Source organism: Papilio xuthus, unplaced genomic scaffold (assembly GCF_000836235.2).
Source record: "Papilio xuthus unplaced genomic scaffold, Pxut_1.1 DF827777.1, whole genome shotgun sequence".
NCBI classification, from domain to species: Eukaryota; Metazoa; Arthropoda; class Insecta; order Lepidoptera; family Papilionidae; genus Papilio; species Papilio xuthus.
Genome location: NW_013530872.1, coordinates 7,456,505 through 7,475,779, shown reverse-complemented (window position 1 = coordinate 7,475,779; position 19,275 = coordinate 7,456,505). Strand labels below are relative to the sequence as shown.

The 19,275-nt window shown below is 39.2% G+C and overlaps 5 protein-coding genes across 5 annotated transcripts in view; 3 read left to right on the top strand and 2 right to left on the bottom strand.

The window, feature by feature from the left end:
• Positions 1-3,485, top strand: part of LOC106115585 (fibrosin-1-like protein) — a 54,474-nt gene extending 50,989 nt beyond the window's left edge. Inside the window, exons 6-8 of the mRNA XM_013309014.1 lie at positions 2,802-2,861; positions 3,007-3,309; positions 3,351-3,485. Of these exons, the coding sequence (XP_013164468.1) occupies positions 2,802-2,861; positions 3,007-3,309; positions 3,351-3,485 (498 nt within the window). The remainder of the gene's footprint in view (positions 1-2,801; positions 2,862-3,006; positions 3,310-3,350) is intronic.
• On the top strand, positions 3,178-10,378 carry tay (tay bridge kinase). Its single transcript, XM_013309402.1, has 9 exons — positions 3,178-4,587; positions 4,814-4,971; positions 5,096-5,387; positions 5,712-5,860; positions 6,192-6,304; positions 6,503-6,786; positions 7,123-7,254; positions 8,055-8,114; positions 8,256-10,378. The coding sequence occupies exons 1-9, from the start codon at positions 3,664-3,666 to the stop codon at positions 9,291-9,293; spliced, it is 3,150 nt and encodes a 1,049-aa protein (XP_013164856.1). The 5' UTR covers positions 3,178-3,663; the 3' UTR covers positions 9,294-10,378.
• A 563-nt stretch (positions 10,379-10,941) lies between these two features.
• LOC106115634 (NADH-quinone oxidoreductase subunit B 2) lies at positions 10,942-12,953 on the bottom strand. Its single transcript, XM_013309072.1, has 4 exons — positions 12,833-12,953; positions 12,415-12,722; positions 11,429-11,617; positions 10,942-11,197 (listed from the first exon to the last, which is right to left on the bottom strand). The coding sequence occupies exons 2-4, from the start codon at positions 12,717-12,719 to the stop codon at positions 11,059-11,061; spliced, it is 633 nt and encodes a 210-aa protein (XP_013164526.1). The 5' UTR covers positions 12,720-12,722; positions 12,833-12,953; the 3' UTR covers positions 10,942-11,058.
• Positions 12,954-13,635: 682 nt separating this feature from the next.
• Rad17 (Rad17 checkpoint clamp loader component) lies at positions 13,636-16,533 on the top strand. The gene is made up of 10 exons (XM_013309091.1): positions 13,636-13,787; positions 13,891-13,986; positions 14,078-14,366; positions 14,682-14,847; positions 14,919-15,047; positions 15,121-15,302; positions 15,377-15,529; positions 15,792-15,985; positions 16,129-16,250; positions 16,370-16,533. Exons 1-10 carry the CDS (start codon positions 13,779-13,781, stop codon positions 16,509-16,511), a joined length of 1,482 nt encoding a protein of 493 aa, XP_013164545.1. The 5' UTR covers positions 13,636-13,778; the 3' UTR covers positions 16,512-16,533.
• A 196-nt stretch (positions 16,534-16,729) lies between these two features.
• Positions 16,730-19,126, bottom strand: LOC106115618 (RNA-binding protein with serine-rich domain 1-B). Its single transcript, XM_013309053.1, has 7 exons — positions 19,007-19,126; positions 18,813-18,920; positions 18,448-18,585; positions 18,048-18,191; positions 17,633-17,874; positions 17,442-17,559; positions 16,730-17,302 (listed from the first exon to the last, which is right to left on the bottom strand). Coding segments are annotated over exons 1-7 (879 nt in total). The 5' UTR covers positions 19,009-19,126; the 3' UTR covers positions 16,730-17,175.
• Positions 19,127-19,275: the final 149 nt, after the last annotated feature.

The following is a 19,275-nucleotide window of genomic DNA, read 5'->3' as shown; positions in this document are numbered from 1 at the left end:
CTCTCTGCACGCGACGTAATAGCGTGGTGTTTGTTAGACTTAAGCAAACATTGAAACCATGTTTAAAATATGCGTAGACGGCCGGATTGGAGTCTTATGTGAAACTTCATTACCCATAATCATCATCTTAATTGTTAAGATATATAGAACGGTTCAATATCCTGCGTTTTACAATCAATATGTACTAAATAATAAAACATAAATTGTCTATTTTTCTGAATCATTGATTAAATATATGTGTTTTTATGTATTTTTCGATAATTTACATAGCGTATATGAATTTCCGATGAATACAGTAGCGCGATGAACGTGCTGCCGACACTGAATAAACAGCTGGCGGCGGCGCTATTGTGTATCACATCTCATGAAAACAAATCATTTTTTTCTGAATAACTGCCGTGTCGCCTATAAAATTGCAAATTGAAAACATTTATTCCAAAATTAACATATATTAAGATGTATAAAACTATTTGCTGGACCCATGTGCCTCAACAAAACGCATTCATAATACATATGATTCTAATAGCAGCTGTTTGGTTTTTAATCTTGCTGTCACTGGAGTACGTTTTTGAATTTTAAAAGTGTAACTGTTCCATAATTCATTGAATGTCTTGTATTTGTATCTTGTAGACTAATTTTGGTACATTTTTACCTTATGTGACTAAAAAGATAATATATGTGAAAGATTTGTAAGTGAAAGTATTTCAATATGTCTATTTAACTTTTATAACTTATATGCTAAGTATAGTTTTTTTTAAACAGCGATGAAATTATAATAAAAATTAGTTCTAATCTGACATCTATCGTAGGATGTATGATTTGCATTATTCTGTTAAAAGCACGGCAGTGAAAATGTTTTTTTATTTTATTTTATTGTATTGCTGAAATAACGTTTTAATCACGTAAAGGACTAAGAACTTTGTGATAAGACTTGGGTTGTTTAATTCATTTTTTCAATAAAATTTTCATAATAGAGGCGTCGATTGCGGTACGTTTGATTTAACAACACCGGATGACACGTTCCCCATTGCGCGGCAAACATGACAGGAATATAAGTTTTTTTCATTGCAAAAGCGGCACGTCAAAAGGGCATGTCTAAATGCGAATTAAAAACGCCAAAAGTGCACTAGGAATGGTGACAAGAGCGGCGAGTCGGCGTCCTTTGTGCACGCGTCTGGGCGGAGGCGGCGCTCGGCCGCACGCGCGCTACATACTTGATTTATCAGTCCATTGTTGCGACGCGACCGGAGCCACGACCCACCCTCGCCGGATAACACTAAACATTCAATTGCCGGAACGCTCCTGAAACGATTTGCCCCCTTACGGCCGATCGATTCACTGCCTCTTCTTGCCACTTGCCTTTGAGCGTGTTCCTTAGTGCTTCAATTGCTACTCACTCGGGTGTTTTCGATGATCGTCGGCTGAATTGCTCAGTAATACCGCATCTTTATTGCCTTGGATAACATTATTTGGGTCCGAGTGTCTCCTATAAAGTTATCGCAGTGTTGGAATAATATTTTAAAAGAGATCAAAAACCTTCAATTATCTTTTTTTTAGATTCAAGATTTAAAAACGAGGTTCTAATTACACCATAGCTCGTGAGCACCAATTATTGTATTAATTCGAATGTCTCTTATTAGTTTTATCATTAAGTTCTCTAACAACAATAAAAAACTTTAAACGATAGTATCTGGACGGTAATAACAGGTTGTTAACATTTCTTAACTATTATCGAGGCACATAAACGTGTTATAATTAAACTGGAGGAAGTAAATAATTATTGTTCGACAAGCAGTAGTGCCGTATAAAAATGTAAACGTTCTTGTTTACTTCATTTTAATTATACACTAGATGAAATATTGTTAACCCTATATGACTACGTCCAGTATAAATTACCTACACATAACAAAAATTCCGCCTACATTTATTAAAAGATTCAAAGACTAAATTGCTATAACCGTAAACGAGTTGGTTATCCAACTAGTTTTATTGAGCTTTATGTAGTCATAAATATATCTCAATTACTTTCGTTTACGTCTTAAATACGAATTGGTTATAATAAATAAAATAACTCCTCCATATTCGACAGATTTATTTCTTTTTTTCATGTACTTTTCGAAAGCGTAACTCGAACAGGCACTCTAGTTATTTATTGCAGCTCAATTTGATTCTAAGTGGTGAACATTTTACACTGCATAAAGTTTACTAACAATATAAAAAGGCAACTTCTTGATCTTCATGGGTGTAGTAGATTCGTTTTAAACGATGCGTTTTCTACTTAACACCATTCACTTTTACAGAATTTAAGATATTCATCTTAATTAAACGTCAAAGCATAAAGTAATTTATTTTCACTTAACACACTACAACATTTTATACATACTCAAATACTTCAAAGTATTGAAATTATGTTGTGTCTTACAACATAATTTCAATAGTTTGAATGTCAATAAATTGTCTATTTGCCTTTTAATAAAGAAACTAATAGACTCTTACGCCTTTAATGAATTGACATTCAGCTAATAATAGGATCCGTAATAATACTTGCGGCATGTGGGCGCGCAGCTGCCGGCCGGCGCGGGTCGGCACGGCGCGAGTGCACCAGTTATCTGATCAAAGTCGCGCTCGTGCCGCAATATTATATTTATGCAACTCGCCGCCGTATATTAATCAGCCCGCGCCATAGGCCCCATATTATTGAAAACATTTATTCACGTTTTCTTACATATAAGTCTACGTAGAAAACAAAAAGACCCTGTTTTTGTTCCCTGTATTTATATGAGGTTGTTTCTTTGTTGCAGGCGAGTCCAGAAAACAGTAGAAATGCCTCACCAAGATATCACGATGTGTCAATGGATGATGTGAGTGTTTTTTCTGTAGCTTAACTACACAATTTTTACTTGCAATACGAAGACCCATTTAAATTGTTGTTTTAAGTCGATTGTCAAACTTTAAGATGACAATGAGAATTTACTGGTTTTAAAATAGTTTTAAACATATTTTCAGGCATCGGACGCCGGCTCTCTGTTCCGAGTGACTGGTGCGGGCGCGGGCGCCGGTGGGAAGAACGAACTGGTGGCTCGCGGCGGCAGTGGCGGCGCGCTGGCCCTGTCGCGTGCGCCCGTCGGCGGCAGCGCGAGCCCCGCGCCCGCGCCGCTGCCGCAGCCTGCCCCATCGCCGGCGCCCGCTGCCCTGCCCCCGCCCGCGCTACCGCCTCCGCCCTTCCGTGCCGACACCCCACACCGGCCAAGCAGCGCGCATATCCCCGCGCTCGATGGACACGCCGCCACACAGATACCTGCAAGACCGGTTGGCGCGGCGGGCCCGGACACCCCTGAGCGGCCCGCCAGCAACAACAAGCTGCAGCCTGGCGCTCGCGCCGCCGCCGACAGTCCCACGCCTGCACCGCCAGCGCCGCCTGCGCCCTCGCCGCTCTTCCCTTCGCACACCGCGTACCAAGGCCACGCGACCGCTGCGCTTCCTGACTATCGTCACACGAACCACGAGACGCGGACGGAGCCGAGCGAGCCGGCGGGGGCGCCGTTGGACTTGCACGCGCACCATGCACAACGGCCGCAGCACGCTCCGCCCTCTCCCCTCGCGCAGGCGCATCCGCACGCCGCGTTGCCCGGCCGAGTGCCGCACCCGCAGTCACACCCCGTCATGCCCGGACACGATGTTCGGAATCCCCCTCCCTCCTCACAACCTCATCCTGTTCCCACTTCGTTTTCCAATCGCATCAGCGGTCTCCCTCAAACTTCTACCCCCTCCTCGAATACCACCTGTCTTCCTAACCAGAATGTCCCCGGACGGCCGCACTCTCCTGCCGCGTCCCGCTCGTATCCCCCTACAATCGGGTCTAGTCATGTAAACTCGAGTATAAGTTCCAGTATTCACGGCCATTCGATTCCTTATCAAAGTCAAACCAGTTTGCAAAAACATTCCGTTCAATCGCCGTATGCGAACCGGCCGTCGCACCTCTCGTCGTTTAGCGTCGCGAATCATATCGCTCCCAGTTATATACCATCGACTGCTAATCAGATGGCGACTCATTTAAGCCATTCTATCAACAGCCATTCCATTATGAGCCACCAAAGTATTCCCATGAGCAATTCCAATCCGTTAGCGACTTCTACACCGAATCACATCGGTGCGCCGCTCTCTCTGGCTTCCACGACGACCAGCACTATGTCAAGTTACTCGCACATGAAACATCCTGGTTTGAGTTTACCACCTCATTCAACGTCGCTGCAGCCGCCCGTTTCTATGATGCAGCCAATTAATCATGTGGATGCGCCGATATCCACCGGCGCAACAACAATCACGACACCCTCATCAAATAATAGCCATCCACATTCACTCGCACAACCTGTGGATTCGAGACAGGCGGTGGTGTCCTCCGGCGAGCCGCCTAGGAGCGAGGGCCCCGTCACGAGCAGCACTCTAGCCGCCTCTAATGGCTTTCCTCCTCCTGCGGTTTACTCTGCTAATTCGTATCCTCCTCTATATGCTCCTTACGCCACCACGTTACAACACAGTCCATATTTACCACCAGCAGCGGCTTCGCCAAGGAATACCAGTGACACGGTTAGTTATTTTCAAAGAACAAAACAATGATTAAAAGAATCACTTAAAGAATTTAATCAAACTATGCAAAATTTAACGATTTGGGCCACAAAGATGACACACCACAAAAAGATGATTTAGATGCGTTGAAAACATTATTATCGTTGGAATTGTTCGTTAAAGGATATAAATTAAACAATAAGGGTTTATGAGACATTAGATTTACCTTTGAAACTTATAATTACAGAGAACAAGCCTATCAGCGTCTCCACTAGTCGCCCCCAAAACCCCGAAAGGCGTGCGGCCTCACACGCCGGGCTCTCTGGGCGCGGCGGGCGCTCCACACGCGCCGCTCTCCTACTCCCCGCGCGGGCACAGCCCAGGCAGGGAACGAGAAAGCTTCAGGTACGTTTCTTTCTTCTAATATGTAGTAAAACAAACAAAATTGTCGTTTAATCAATTAAAAATTTTTTGGCTTCAGATATAACAGTCTTGTGGTGTTAAAGAATTGTTTTTGATCTTTTTTCAGCAGCAACGTCAGCAGTCTGTCCCGAAGCACGCCTGCGTCTGCGGCGAGCGCACCCGTGTCGGCGTCTTCGCTGAGCGTGCCGCACGCAGCAACGGTGGCTGCGCCACTAGCCGCGCCATTAGCTGCGCCACTAGCCGCGCCGCTAGCTGCGCCACTCGCTGCGCCGCTAGCTGCGCCGTTATCAGCACCTCTAGCTGCGCCGCTAGCAGCTCCGCTGGCAGCTCCCCTGGCATCGTCGTTGGCCGCACCGCTCGCAGCTCCATTAGCAGCACCGTTGGCAGCACCGCTTACGGTTTGTACATTATATATGTATATATATATATTGGAAGACAAGACCCAGAATGGGTCGCTGCGCCAGCGTAGTAAGTTTGTGATAGTGGATTTGTCCTCTTCAAAATGTGGTAACATTGGAATGAAACAAAAGTCTTAGTCATCGATCGATTTACTCAATATTTGAAACACCAAAGCTGTAAGGTCATTGTAGTAACGTTAAGTAGCTCGCCCTTACTTTGCGCGATCAAATGCGATTAACAACTTGTCTCGATTCAGAACAAAAAATAGCCTAGATCACTTGCAACAATTAGAGTTTGTCAGTTGTTGTATGTATGATGTGCAGACTTCCCTGGGCGCTGGGCTGACGGCACCGCTGGCCGCACCCACGCCCACGCCCGCTGCGCCCGCTCACCTGACGCACTCGCTGGCGCCTGTGCCCACCGTGCCCAGCATCAGCTCCAGCGCCAAGCCGCCCGCGCACTGGGGGGTAACGTGAGTATACCGCCACATCACTCATACATTATCACCGATACTTTTATAAAAACAGATTTAAGAAAGGGTATATATTAGATTTTATACATTCATTGTCACCGCGGTTCTAAAGTTTTAACCTCGCAGAGCGACTCTATTGGATGTAAGGTGTTAAGCGACTACCATTATGTGTCAATAAACACATATAATAAGGAGAGAGTTGCATTATATGACGGTACATAACCATCGTTACAAAAATGTTGGTATTACATATAGTTGTTTTTTTGTATTTACAATATTATCTACATTTTTTAATGTTCGCTGTATTTGATGGGGTGATTCATATTTCCAGCAGGCCAACGGCAGCAGACCGGCCGGCGTTCCCCCCTGCGCCTCCTCTCTTTGGTGCTCCGCTAGCGCCGCCCAATCCCAATCCATTTTCTGCAGAATCACTTTTTCAATCCAGTAAGTTGCATGTTTGCTTTAATCGTTTAAATTGTTAGAAAATAGAAATTTTTATAACAATGTTTACAAACCAGGAATACTTGCAGTTTCTAAGTAATATACTCAAATTATAGTAATTGCTGATGTATTGGAAGTTACATATTAGTTCGGATTTCTATGAAAATGAAGTTTTTTTAATTCAAAACAAATGTATTCCAGGTCCTGGGGCTGATTTACTGAGGCGAGAGTTGGATAATCGGTTCCTAGCGGCGGCTGGTGCGGTGGGCGCAGTGGGTGGTGTAGGCGGCGTGGGCGTGGGGTCGGTGGGCGTGCGCACCGAGCTGCACCACCACCAGCACCAGCACACGCACGTGCACCAGCATCAGCCGCACAGCACGCACCCCACACACCCCGCGCATCCCACGCACCCGACACACCCCACGCACCCTGCGCAGCCCACGCAGCACCATCCGCACCAGCTGTTGGTGCCGCACTCACCACTGGTCAGTATCTTCTTTTTACACCAAATAATCCTCTTCCACAGTTTTATATGTATATTACCACGAAGATTTTATGTATTATGATAGCATTAGGAGTTAATAAATAAAATAAGAATTATAAAAAATATCGAAACATGTTATAGTTCGTGTAGCAATCATGCAAAGCTGTTTAAGAACGCATCAACTTCAACTAAAACTTGCCCTTACCAAAGTCTAGTAAATTAGATAGCCTTATAACTTTGAGCTGTAAAAGCAATATGAATCAAAATTTAATATAAATATAACTTTCCATAGTCGTTAATTGTTTTTCAGTTTGTCATTTTCATTTGTCAATTTCAGTTTAAAGACGTTAGCAAAATGTCATCATTGTACCGGACGGGGTTAGGACTCGGGTACCCGTACTCATCAAGTCTGCTGCACCCCACGGCGCCCTACGTGCCCCCCTCGCCGCTCACCACCTACGCTCCCAAGGTAACGTGTTATTTCAATATACTTATTTTAACTATGTCCACTAACCGAATAGACATTTCGTCAATTTATAATTGGCCTCAGGTATTTTTGCTAAAGAGATAGATTCCTAAGTTGGACATGGTTATACATTAAGAACTTTTGATCAAGATCAGTCTATAATAATAAACCTTAGCCTGATTACAAACTGACGAAATTCACATTCTTTGGGTGACATGTATAATGCTCAAATGTATTCCTTTCGTTATGAGATGTAAAATATGACAAAGTCTATTTCAATTATAAACAGTCAGTCAATTTTATGGGTTATACCGAAATCTCATTTTGATTGGAATCTGGTATATGGGGTAATTTGGGTCTGGTTTCATTCACGTCCAGCTTTTCTGATTTAATCTAACATAAGTTCAATACAAGTGCTATTCTAATTTCCTGTTAATTAACCTCTTTCGCTTATATTTTAGTACAGAGTTCGGTAGTTGTATTTCGTTGATTCTTCATTCATTCTTTAGCACAATACCGTAGCAGTAACATAGTTAGTTTAGAATCCTGTAGTAGTAAAACCGGAAATATTTTCGGTATTTTAATTAAAAAAAATAATTCATAGCTATACTGAATGAAATCAAAATTACTTACTTATATTTTGTTAAATGTATTTTTACCGTTTTATGATTGTTATCCATATTATATGGAACATGGGTTCTCTTAAATAGTTGTATTTTTTATTTCATATGTTAACTTAAGCTTTAATGCTAGCAAATTAAGTTGCTCTGTCATCATTAACACGCCTCGCCTCATGTTAACAGCCCGTAGTGTCGGCCGCAAGCGACTCCGCCACTAAACCACCACCACGCCCCGCCGCCGCGGTAGGTCTTCCTCTTTAGCAATTACTTACACCCTGCATGACACTATTTTAAAAATTAATTATACTAACGGAATTAATATTATTATTGGTTATTTTTGGTGGTGAACACACGTATCAACATTTAAATGTTTTGTTTGTGTAGAAAACTGGAAAATGGAATGCAATGCACGTCCGCATCGCGTGGGAGATATACAATCACCAGCAGAAGGAGAAGTCGGGCGGCGCGCTGCTGAGCGGCGCGGACAAGGAGAAACTGCGCGCCTTCCCCGCGCCCGCGCCGCCGCCCCCCGCCTACCGCTCGCCCTACGAGCTGCCCTCACCCTACCTGCCGCACCACCCGCACCTAGGTAGCAGCCGATACTCCGCCCGCCCCGCGCTCGCGCCCCTCACGCCTCTCGCCCCCCTCGCCCTCGCCACTCACAGAGATTTGGGCGTTTCAGGGGTGTCGCCGTTCGCGCGCTACGGCGCAGGGGCTTTCCCCGGCGCGCCCGGCGCCTTCGGTCTCTCGCCCTACTCGCGCGACCTGGCCCTCTCTTCCTCCTTGCACGGCGTGCATCACCCGCCACCGCTGGGATTGCACGACGCGTGGCGCGGGGTGCGGCCGCCCGTCTCAGCCGCGGCCGAGGTGCGCCGGGAACACGAGGAGAGGGAACGCGCGCGGCGGGAGAGGGAGGAGCGCGAGAGGCGGGAACGGGAAGAACGCGAACGCCGCAAAGCGCGCGAGCGCGAAATGGAGCGAGCCCGCACGCGCTCTCCGCTACGGAATGGAGTACCCGAACCGAAAGACGAGCGCAAGGAACAGCCGCGGCCGCCGCCCACGCTGCCGGCGTATCCGCCTCCCCCACCCTGGGACCCGTACCGAACCTTCGATCCGCTGCAGCACATGAGATTCGCGCCGCTCGTGGAGGCGGCTATTCGGGCGGAGGAGGACCGCGCCAAGATGCTGAGCGCGTACGCGCACCACCAGCAGCTCAAGTCGGGGCCGCTGCTGCACCGCGGGCTGCACGGCGGCCACGTGGCGCACGGGCACGGGCACGCTCACGGTCCGCACGGCACCCACCCGGGGCACGGCTCGCTACAGCTGGGTGCACACGGCTCGCTCGCGCCCCTACCCCCACTCGCGCCGCCCCTAGCTCCCCTGGCTCCCCTCGATCTGTTGAAAAAGGAGGAGCCGCGATGATAGCGACCCGCCCCCGCCCACAACTGATGTAAATACAGCGTGAACGATACACCCAAGTGTGAGTACGACTTATTTAGATATATATCGTTTCACTTTATCGGTTTAGAGAATTATTTATTGTGTTGAGGTGTGGCTGGAGCGGGGGGGCGGCGGGGGCGCTTCTCTTGTGCAATACGGGGCGAGGAGTGGCGGGGAGTGCGGGCGCTCGTCGCCGCCGGCCGGTACACTACTGCTTGTTTATTTACTGAGAATATCTATCGAGTTGTTATTGTGACCATTTAGTTAATTATACATTAAATTGCTGATTATGTGAAGGATAGGATTATCGGAATCGCTATCGATATAATTATACATATTTATATATACTTATAAATAAAATGTAAATATTAGACTGTAAATTAGTGTTAAAAATATAGAATTGGTTTATTTAACGTCATACAAATGGAATAAAATCACATAAATTATTATCGTATCGGGAGTGCATTCTACACTTCCGTTAAAAATCTCATAATGGTTTTTCGATTGTACCAGTGGAGTTCTATTTATTTATTTATTTCCACTCCTGCCCTGCATGTGTTCTTGTAATTAAAACAATTATTTCTGTTACGTAGCATTCGACATTTCGTTTTGATGCATTTAAAAATATGTGATATTATTGTATTGTGGAATACATTTTGTCTGACATCAATATTGTTTGACGTCTGTTTGAGAAATATAAATACATTATGAAGGTAGATTACAAATTCATAGAATTGTTACTCCATTGCATCACCACACCATTTTATGTGTGTTTCATAATGGCGTGTTCTTAGATATGCTTACGTTCCAGGCGAATAATTTTTATTATTTAGTGAACTCTGTATGTGCCATTAACATTAATAATTAATGAGCATCAAGTCAGACAAAATTAAATTTATAAAATCTTTTAAGGCATATTCAATGGTTTGTATCCTCATGATGTCATGAACTTTAACTGGAAAATGTATTATAGTTTACAAAAAAAATATAATTCTGTATACTAAAAAGTAAATGAAAGCTTGGTGCGATTCAGAAAATACCATTAAAACTTTTGATTTTTATACCAATACGATTTTTTGTACCCATTCTGCCCCAACAGATGTTTAAAGCAAGGCAGTGCTCAGGATAAAGGTTGGTATTTTATCCTCTTCATTTAAAAACTCTGAAAATGCTTTGTAATCTGAAGAATGTAAATATTGGGGATTGATTTCAAGACACTAAGTGACTACCAATTTACTTCACTTCATCTAGGCGGTTCTTTTTTGCCAGTTCGTATATTTTTTGCGAATTAATGCAAATTAGCATAATAGTTATCGTTTGTTATCTTATCCTATATTGTCAAGAAAGGCAATAGCAACTTAGAATGCCCAAAAATTCTAAATAAATCAATTTCGTAAAGATGTACACAATTTTATACTATCGTGAGAACTGTGGTTAGTTATTTTCTTATACCAAACATTAAGTTAATAACATAATACGGATTTCTTGTCCGAAAAAAAGAAATTTGAATTTTTGAAAATTGAGGATTTTGTTTTGGTAAAGAATTTACGAAGTTTAGTCAAAAAACGTGATTACCAAGCATACATTTTTATATTTGGAAAGTGTGTGTTAATTTTATGTAATAAAAATATATTGCAATAAAAAAAACTATATTTTAAAGTAAAACAGTAGAATTAACTGCTGCTACATGATCACTTTATTTTGAATCAAGGATAAATTACATTGATTTTTCTATTTAACAGAATGCCTATTTCCTATACCATATTTGAACTGTCTTCATTCTCTTTACTTTCTTCTGTAGCTGTAATATACCATAGAGTAAAGCTTCAGCGCTGGGAGGACAGCCTGGTACATATATGTCAACTGGAACAATGCGGTCACAGCCTCTGTCAATGAAAAAGCTTAATGTAATCATTGCCTAATAATTAACATTTGCAGTTGCCTGCAACTCTGGGGAGAATAATTAAAATTTGCTTCCTCATTTGCCACCTTATAGAAAAACAACCTGCAGCACCTTTTACCCCCGCAATCATACTTTACATTCTATAAAAAGTCCTGATGAAAACTGTTTTTTGGTTTTGATGCAGAAAAATGGACAGAATGAATTTATGTCTTACCTTACAACTGAATAAGAGTAATGATAGTAGCCACCTCCATTAGCACAACTGCCCATAGACACAACCCATCTGGGTTCAGGCATTTGGTCATAAACCTTCCTCAATGCAGGAGCCATCTTGTTTGTCAAAGTGCCAGCTACAATCATCACATCGGACTGTCGCGGTGATGCACGGAATAGTACACCAAATCTAAAAATAAATGTTCAGCTTAGTAAAACAGTTCTCAATATAATTTTATAATACAACAGCCTAGCTTGGCATAAGTAGCTATTAGTCTCGGCTAGAAATGCCTTTTGTGCACAATACTTTCTCTCACTCTGCTTTGACTAATCATGATATAAAAAATACGAAATATTTTTTTTTTATATCATGAGGTGGCAAACGAGCGAGCAGCCACCTAAAATCGCTGAAATAGCAAAGTGACCGTTGTTTATTGTTGACAGGTAGGTATTTTTCCAGTTATCAAACAAAAAGAGTTACACTTAAGATATGTAAATTGCTATCCTTGTATGGTCAATTTATGGACCAACAGTTTCTCAATATATTTATTTCATTACAAGTAATTATGAATATTTATCATGCCAACTATAAATGATATGATAAAACAAAAGGCATAGAAATAAGAGATAACTTATGGTAGGAATCATCCTATAGAAATGTTCACTGGACCATTTCTATCTTACTAATATAATAAATGCAAATGTTCAGATGGATGGATGTTTCTTTTAAGGTATCTCCAGAATGGCTGAATGGATCTCAATGAAATTTAGATACATATAGTTTTTTTCTTAAAGCGAGCCTTCTTTTCTTCACCAAGGATGGACTTGCAGCCAACAGCTACCTTACAATAATTTCCACCCAACAGTTATGTAAATAGTCATTTTAGTGATGCATGATTAGTTCTATTCCAACTTGATGCCATTTACTGATTAGCAGTAACATTTTACAAGAGAACAATTTTACATCAATAATTTCAAATAATTTACCTGTCCATATCATAACGCGGAGCAGCAAAATGCATCATTTCAACTGCACAACAAGCTAATCCAAATGTCATAGGCCACATTGAACCTTTTCTTCCCCAATTTAATAAATCGTCAAGCCTAGCAACGGCATATTCTGCCATATTACTTGGTTTTTGGAACGGAGAGTACGGGCGCCTTTCATTTGGATTTGGAGCCGGTAAATGGGTTTGACGTATTTGTCCAACTACAGGGGCAAATGCACCCTTTTTAAGCACTGAAAGAACTGTAGAAGGAGCGGATGCTCCCAAAGCTTTGATGGCCTGCATTGCCTAGAAATAAAATGCGCAATTACTTCGTGCACGTTAGGAAAACCTATATTATAAAGAAAGAATAATAGAGTTGGATATAGTCAATTATTCTAAGGTTTTTTTGTACTTACAGGGTTAAAACATTTACTTCTTAAATGTGTAAATTAGCCTTATTGTACATTTACAAAAATATTAAAGACAAGACATTTTACGTAACTGGCAACGAGTTTACAAAGCTGCTTAAAATAATAATTGTCAAATTGTCATCTCTTTGTCAGGGTAATGATTTCAAAGATTTTTAGATTATTTAAAAATTAGTTAAGGTGAAATATTTTATCTAGTTTATGTTTGAACTCTTAAAAGTATTTTTTTATTTATATTCGTAAAAAAATTACTCTTGAAAATATCTAATTTTCAGGAGTTAACTTTAACAATATACTTCGTAAATCCGAACTGTTATTTTTATACAATATCTTAATATCGGCAAAGGAATGTTCTTTCATTTTTCATAAAACACAAATTTTTGAACGACTTTTTAATGTTTTAGTTATATTCATATGCATATTTATTTTCATTTTACGAGAACCAAGAACTAAAAGGTTAGGTAACTAATAAAGTTTATTGCGTAGTAAGTAAATTAATAAAAAGAAATGTTAATACACCGTTTTTAAAGAAATCTTAAGAGCATTTTTGACACAATCAAGCAAATTTTATATACTCTTTGCAACCAAGACACAACAATGAAAACCTAAATATTTAAAGTTTCGTTATAGTCTCTTATGAAATCTGGTAAAACTGAATTTAAACGTCAAACTGCAATCACCAATCACATACAAAACTTCAAAATAGTGAAACTCAAATAAAAAAGACAAGGCTGTATGGCTTAGTTCCTTTGCCTGCTCTTTCGAGTAAATAATAAAAACAACAAGTGAAACTCAAATTTAAACTTCAAAACATTTCATACTTTGACTTTTACTACAGTTTCAGTTTGTAGACATAAATTTGTTTTAACTTAAAAGACATTTAAGATAAGAAATTAAACAATTTAAGGGGAATTGCATTGATGGCTTAGTTAAAATGCACAAAGTACTTAATTCCTTGTTTTATTTATTACTGCACCGATTGAAATCATAATTTATTTTTATTGTACAAAACGACAGTGCTTACGATAATTGTATTGTTTTAACAGGGTAAGAAATGGCTAAATCCTATGTTTGACATTGACGAAAATTCAACACCAAAAAAGTTTAAAAATGGTCCAAAGCAAAGGAAATCGTCTGAAGAGGTATGAATATATAATTCCTCTTACACAGTATATAATTTTGTCAAGTAACTTAATATGACAGTGGTTTTAAAGTTGTTATATTTATTTATAGAAAGCTAAACCTATAAAGTATGAAATAGAGACACCAATAATAAACCACAAAAATTGGTTGAGAAACTTTGAACCTGTAAAAGTTGAAGACCTGGCTGTTCATAGCAAGAAAATTCAGGAAGTTGAAGACTGGTTAAAAAATGCTATGCAAAACTCAAGTGATGTATTACTTCTAAGTGGGCCAGTGGGATGTGGAAAGACAGCCACAATACAAACATTAGCAACCAAACATGGTATTAAGATTACAGAATGGATTACTCCAGTAGATATTGAGTTACCAAGCGACTATGGTAAGACTGACTAGATATTGTGTGAAAAAAGAGATTTTAACCATGGGCTTCAGACACCAAAATCTCCATATAGAAACTATTGTCATCCCCATCATTAACAACACAGACATAATATGTTTTAAATAGACGTTTTAAACTTGTAAATCTATGGTATAACATTTTATTGTTGCTGTCTTCAGTATCAAATTATTTTTAACAATAGGTGTTCAGTTAAAATTATCATATATATATATATATATATATATATTTACATAGAATATGGGGCAGTTTAAAAAAATACTCATTCATATTTCTAATTATAATGTGCATTTACAGGTGAATACGAATTTAAAGAGAAGCAATCTAAAAAATTTTTAGACTTTATTATAAATGCAGCCAATTTTACATCATTGTTAGACAATAATAGTAATAAGTTGGTACTGGTTGAAGATTTTCCTAACACATTCATGAGAACACCATCAGAATTTGTTAATGTTTTACAGTGAGTTTAATTTTGTTTAACTTATCTATTTTTTTTTACCAAGATACTAAATAATGTAAAATTATTTTTAGGCAATATGTGAATAGAGCAAAATCACCAATTGTATTCATATGTTCGGAAAATAATTCAGACAGCAAAAATACAATGCTTAATATATTTACACCAAGTCTTAAAGAACAATTCCAGATTCACCATATTGTGTGAGTAAATGTCATATTTAAGCTTAATTAATTTTCAACTAATTTAATGTGAAAAATACTCCATTGTCTGCAGCTTCAACAGTATTTCCACAACAGGATTGAGAGCCGCATTGAAAAGAACATCTGATATAATAAGCAAAAAATATGATAGTTTGTACAATATTCCAACAACAGACTTAATAGAGTCTGTTTTGAACAGTTCTGGAGGAGATGTCAGATCAGCTATTTTAAATTTACATTTTGCTAGCTTAAAAGGTAAGATTGCAACTTAAATATTGTTTTAATCTTTAATTGTCGTTATTCATAATGTATTTTTGTAATCATGTTAGGTATAAATCATAGCTTAGAGACTAGTATAATTAAGGAAAATAAAGGAAAAGGCAAAACTAAGAAGAAAAAAACTACACATAAATTTATGTCACTTGGCAAAGATCAGACGGTCAGCATCTTACATGGTGTAGGCAGGGTTTTAAACCCTAAAGGTGAGTTTACAAGTTTTTATTCCATAGCGGCATTTTCTTTTTTCAAAAGATCATATTGTAATTTATTATGAAATAACTTAAAAAGCCTATGTTATTCCAAGCTGTGTTCTACATATGTGCCAAATGTCATCAAAATCCGCTAAGTGGTTCTGGAGATACCTTCAAACAAACATACATCCGTCCATCCAAACATTCGCAATAATAATATTAGTAAGATTCCTTGATTAGCAGTAAACATAACAGATGAATTATGTATTTATAGTTTTATCTGAAGAAAATGGAAAATCAAAATTGTCACATTCACCTGAAGACATTGTGGATCAGTTTTTATGTAATCCAAGTTCTTTTATAAATTTTCTTGAAGAAAATTACTTACCGCACTTCTCTTGCATAAATGATATTGAGAAAGCTACAACTGCACTCAGTGATTCTGACTTCTTGCTTTCGGAATGGAGGGTAATTTGAGATTTATATTATTTTTAGTCTTTCTAAACAATGCGTTGTGTTCCAGTGTACATCCTATCAATTTAATTTCAAGAATTATTTCATTATTATAATGAATTGATTCAATTATTGCTTCAGTATATGCTTGTTTGTAGGAAAAGTTTTGTCAAGAATATGGTTTATACATAGCAGTTGCTGGACTAATGCTAGCTAACAAGTCACCTATATCAGCTTGGAATCCTGTCAGAGGACCAAAAAACATGAATCCTCAATATCCGTAAGTAGCACACTATTTTTATTGAACATTTCTTAGTTACTATTTCTAAATATGCTTAGTCTAGAATCAGGGCTAGATAAATGAGCATTCAAGTAGAGTCAAGTTTTTGTTTGTTACAGAACTATGCAACAATTACCGCTTCTAAATAAAAATTTCATGTATAAAGGAAAAATTCTTGTAACTGATTATATGACTTATTGCAAAATAATCGGTAACAAGGCAGATCAAGAAGTCAGCAATGAAGATTATGTAATTGAGTAAAATATATACAGCTATAAAAAATGAACAATAATTGTTTTATTAGTTCCTTAAAAGCTTGGTTAGATTAAATAATCTTTCATATTTTTCTTGGGTTTTCTTTCATAGCTAAAATTCCATCTCTACAAATATTTTTAGTTTAGATTAATGAAATTGAAGCTTATATGAAATTTTTTATGTCATGTTTTAAGGTTGTTTAAATCTAGAAATAAAATTAAGTCTCTGTTGTCACTGTTTATTAACAAAATTCTGTAGTCCATTTAGTTTTACAAATAATATTGAACAAAATACAGATAAGCACTTCACTTTTTCGTATTAAAGTTATGATAACACTGATCACTCACTCTGCTCAGTTTCCATTTTGCAAGCTTTTAATGACAAGAAATTACCAATTAATATAGGTCCTTGATTGTTGCTAAACTACAATTATTGTGAAACAATGTTACATCGTCATATACTTACCAGTCAAGCTAAGGCTACTTACCACTGCAATGTTTCTGTGTTCTGCAATGTCTTGTATGGTTTGTATGAGTTACTCTGTGTTACTGTGTAAATACCATGTGAAGGGTATTTATTTGGATTATTGTTTATTTTATATTTGATTGCTTCAACATGGTGTGTGTGTGTTTGTGTGTCGAAATGAGTGTATGGGAGTGTGTGCAAATGTTTATCGGGAAGAAGCGGACGAGGACCTGGAACGGCGGCGACGCGGGGCCGGGCGCGGAGAGCGGGAGCGAGTGCGGCGGCGGCGCGGCGGAGAGCGGCGACGTGGCGGCGGGCTGCGACGTCGGTACCTGCACCATACAATCATCATCACTGTACCATGTACATTGCTATCTAGCTAGATCAATAATAATCAATTCATATTGGATGTAAAAAAAAGCGATTGATAGTTTTGAGGAAGGCTTATTATACTGTTTTGTCTATAAGTACCGTGGTGGAGAATGTCGGCGGGGCGGCAGATGTCGTGGTGCAGCGCGTGGTGAGGGCCGACGCGGTCGCGCCGGGATCAGCACCGGAGCCGCCGTTATCTCCTGCCCGTCGATCTGACCTGAACACAACATTTTATTTAAAACAAAGTAATTTCACAGTTGTATGAAGTTGCTTCAAATATAATACTTTACCTCCATCCATGTGTTTCATCGCATTTTCCGCTTCATCTGCATTACTGAATTCCACATATGCATATCCACGTCCATTGTGTGGGTGCAGCCTGTCCATAGGGAATTCAACCACCTTCACAGTTCCATATGTTGAGAATATTTCATTGATATGCTCTTTGGTTACATTCAAAGTGAGACGCCCTATGTGTATTCGAGTTGGTCTCGGCAATGGCGATCTTTCTCTCTTCTTACGACTAGGTGACCTGAAAACAAAATGTAAATATATTGAGACCGATTAAGGGTAGAGATACATGGACTAGCCCAATAAAAATTAATAAAAAGACAGTAGACCTTGGTGGGAGACATGTATGGATAATTGAGAAATTGTTCTCCAAAACATGTGACCCTTGAAATAATATAAATTAAACATATTTACCTTTCCTGCTTATCCTTGCTCTTCTGTTTGTCATTGGCAACTGGTGGTACTGGTTTCTTTTTATCTCCAGTTGGTGATCTATCCCTCAACTTGTCTCTATCTGGCTCACGGCGATCCTTGATTGGACTCTTGTGTGGTGAAGTTCTATAGGAAATATTATTCAATCAATAAAGTAAAATACTACAATTTTCTATACTTAGAAATTCACTGCCACAAACATTGCTGTGCATGTACTCAAAAAGCAAATTCAGTTTAGACTAAAAAGATTTGTCACTTTGGGTCACAAAAACATGATAATGCAATTGCTAGGAATTATCAGCATGTTGTATTAGCAGTTTGTATCAGAAGTGCCACTAGATTATTTACTATCTTTTATTAAGAAAATGTAATAAATAATTACTTTTTCTTAGCTTTGGATCGATCATTGTTGCTGCTACTGCTGCTTGTTGAGCTTGAAGACGAGGATGACCGTGACGAGCTGCCGGAGCTGCTTGAAGAAGAGCGCGATGATGAGCGGGATGAACTGCTGTCTGATGAACTGCAAAATGTCACATATTTGTTAGAATAAATCGCTAATTAGCGTGAATCCCTTCAATTTGTATATCTTATCGTTCGTAATGGACATTAAATATAAATCGTCCAGAAACGTACGTAGTAGAATGAATCCATTAATCGATATACATATGTATATGGACGCTGAAAGTATAACCTATACGACACCTAGATATTATGAACAAAAAATGTGTTATTTATTTATAATCATACCTTCCACTGCTATCGCTACTACTAGAACCAGATTCTTCTTTTTTCTTCTTTTCTTTGAGCTTCTTCTTGTCTTTATCCGAAGTCGCATTAGGAGATTTATTTCGCGCCCTGAAACCCAATTTACGTTTTTAGTTATTAAATTTTTCTTGCGTACAACCTATTGTTATTTAGAAACGTATTATTAAGATATTTACATTATAAAAATCCACAACAAATTAAGAAATGACTAAGTTAAACACTGATATCAACTTAAAAATCGTAATGTTTGTCAAGTTTACATTCATCCGTTCTGCGTCTCGCAGAAAACAGATAACATAGCAGTGCAGTGTTGCCAGCTGATCATGTCTTCATGTCAGCGTGTGGTTGTTGTTAAATTGAATAAAAATACTTTGATATTATTTTAGAATTTAACCGTGTCTAGAGTTTTAAAAAATATTTAAAAAATAAAGTCACATAAAAGTCG

What these genes read in the sequence shown, in the direction of transcription:
- LOC106115618 (XM_013309053.1), bottom strand. An exon ending in GATGAAACACATGGATGGAG is followed by an intron (nt 17,560 to 17,632) that starts GTAAAGTATTAT and finishes TGTTGTGTTCAG; the next exon opens with GTCAGATCGACGGGCAGGAG. An exon ending in CGCCGACATTCTCCACCACG is followed by an intron (nt 17,303 to 17,441) that starts GTACTTATAGAC and finishes TGTATGGTGCAG; the next exon opens with GTACCGACGTCGCAGCCCGC.
- Rad17 (XM_013309091.1), top strand. An exon ending in ACATTTTGCTAGCTTAAAAG is followed by an intron (nt 15,303 to 15,376) that starts GTAAGATTGCAA and finishes TAATCATGTTAG; the next exon opens with GTATAAATCATAGCTTAGAG. An exon ending in AACATGAATCCTCAATATCC is followed by an intron (nt 16,251 to 16,369) that starts GTAAGTAGCACA and finishes TGTTTGTTACAG; the next exon opens with AACTATGCAACAATTACCGC.
- tay (XM_013309402.1), top strand. Translation starts at nt 3,664, where the DNA reads ATGCCCGGACACGATGTTCGGAATCCCCCTCCCTCCTCACAACCTCAT. An exon ending in AGGGAACGAGAAAGCTTCAG is followed by an intron (nt 4,972 to 5,095) that starts GTACGTTTCTTT and finishes ATCTTTTTTCAG; the next exon opens with CAGCAACGTCAGCAGTCTGT. An exon ending in TCACCACCTACGCTCCCAAG is followed by an intron (nt 7,255 to 8,054) that starts GTAACGTGTTAT and finishes TCATGTTAACAG; the next exon opens with CCCGTAGTGTCGGCCGCAAG.
- LOC106115634 (XM_013309072.1), bottom strand. Translation starts at nt 12,719, where the DNA reads ATGCAGGCCATCAAAGCTTTGGGAGCATCCGCTCCTTCTACAGTTCTT. An exon ending in CCGCGTTATGATATGGACAG is followed by an intron (nt 11,618 to 12,414) that starts GTAAATTATTTG and finishes ATTTATTTTTAG; the next exon opens with ATTTGGTGTACTATTCCGTG. An exon ending in TACTCTTATTCAGTTGTAAG is followed by an intron (nt 11,198 to 11,428) that starts GTAAGACATAAA and finishes TTTCATTGACAG; the next exon opens with AGGCTGTGACCGCATTGTTC.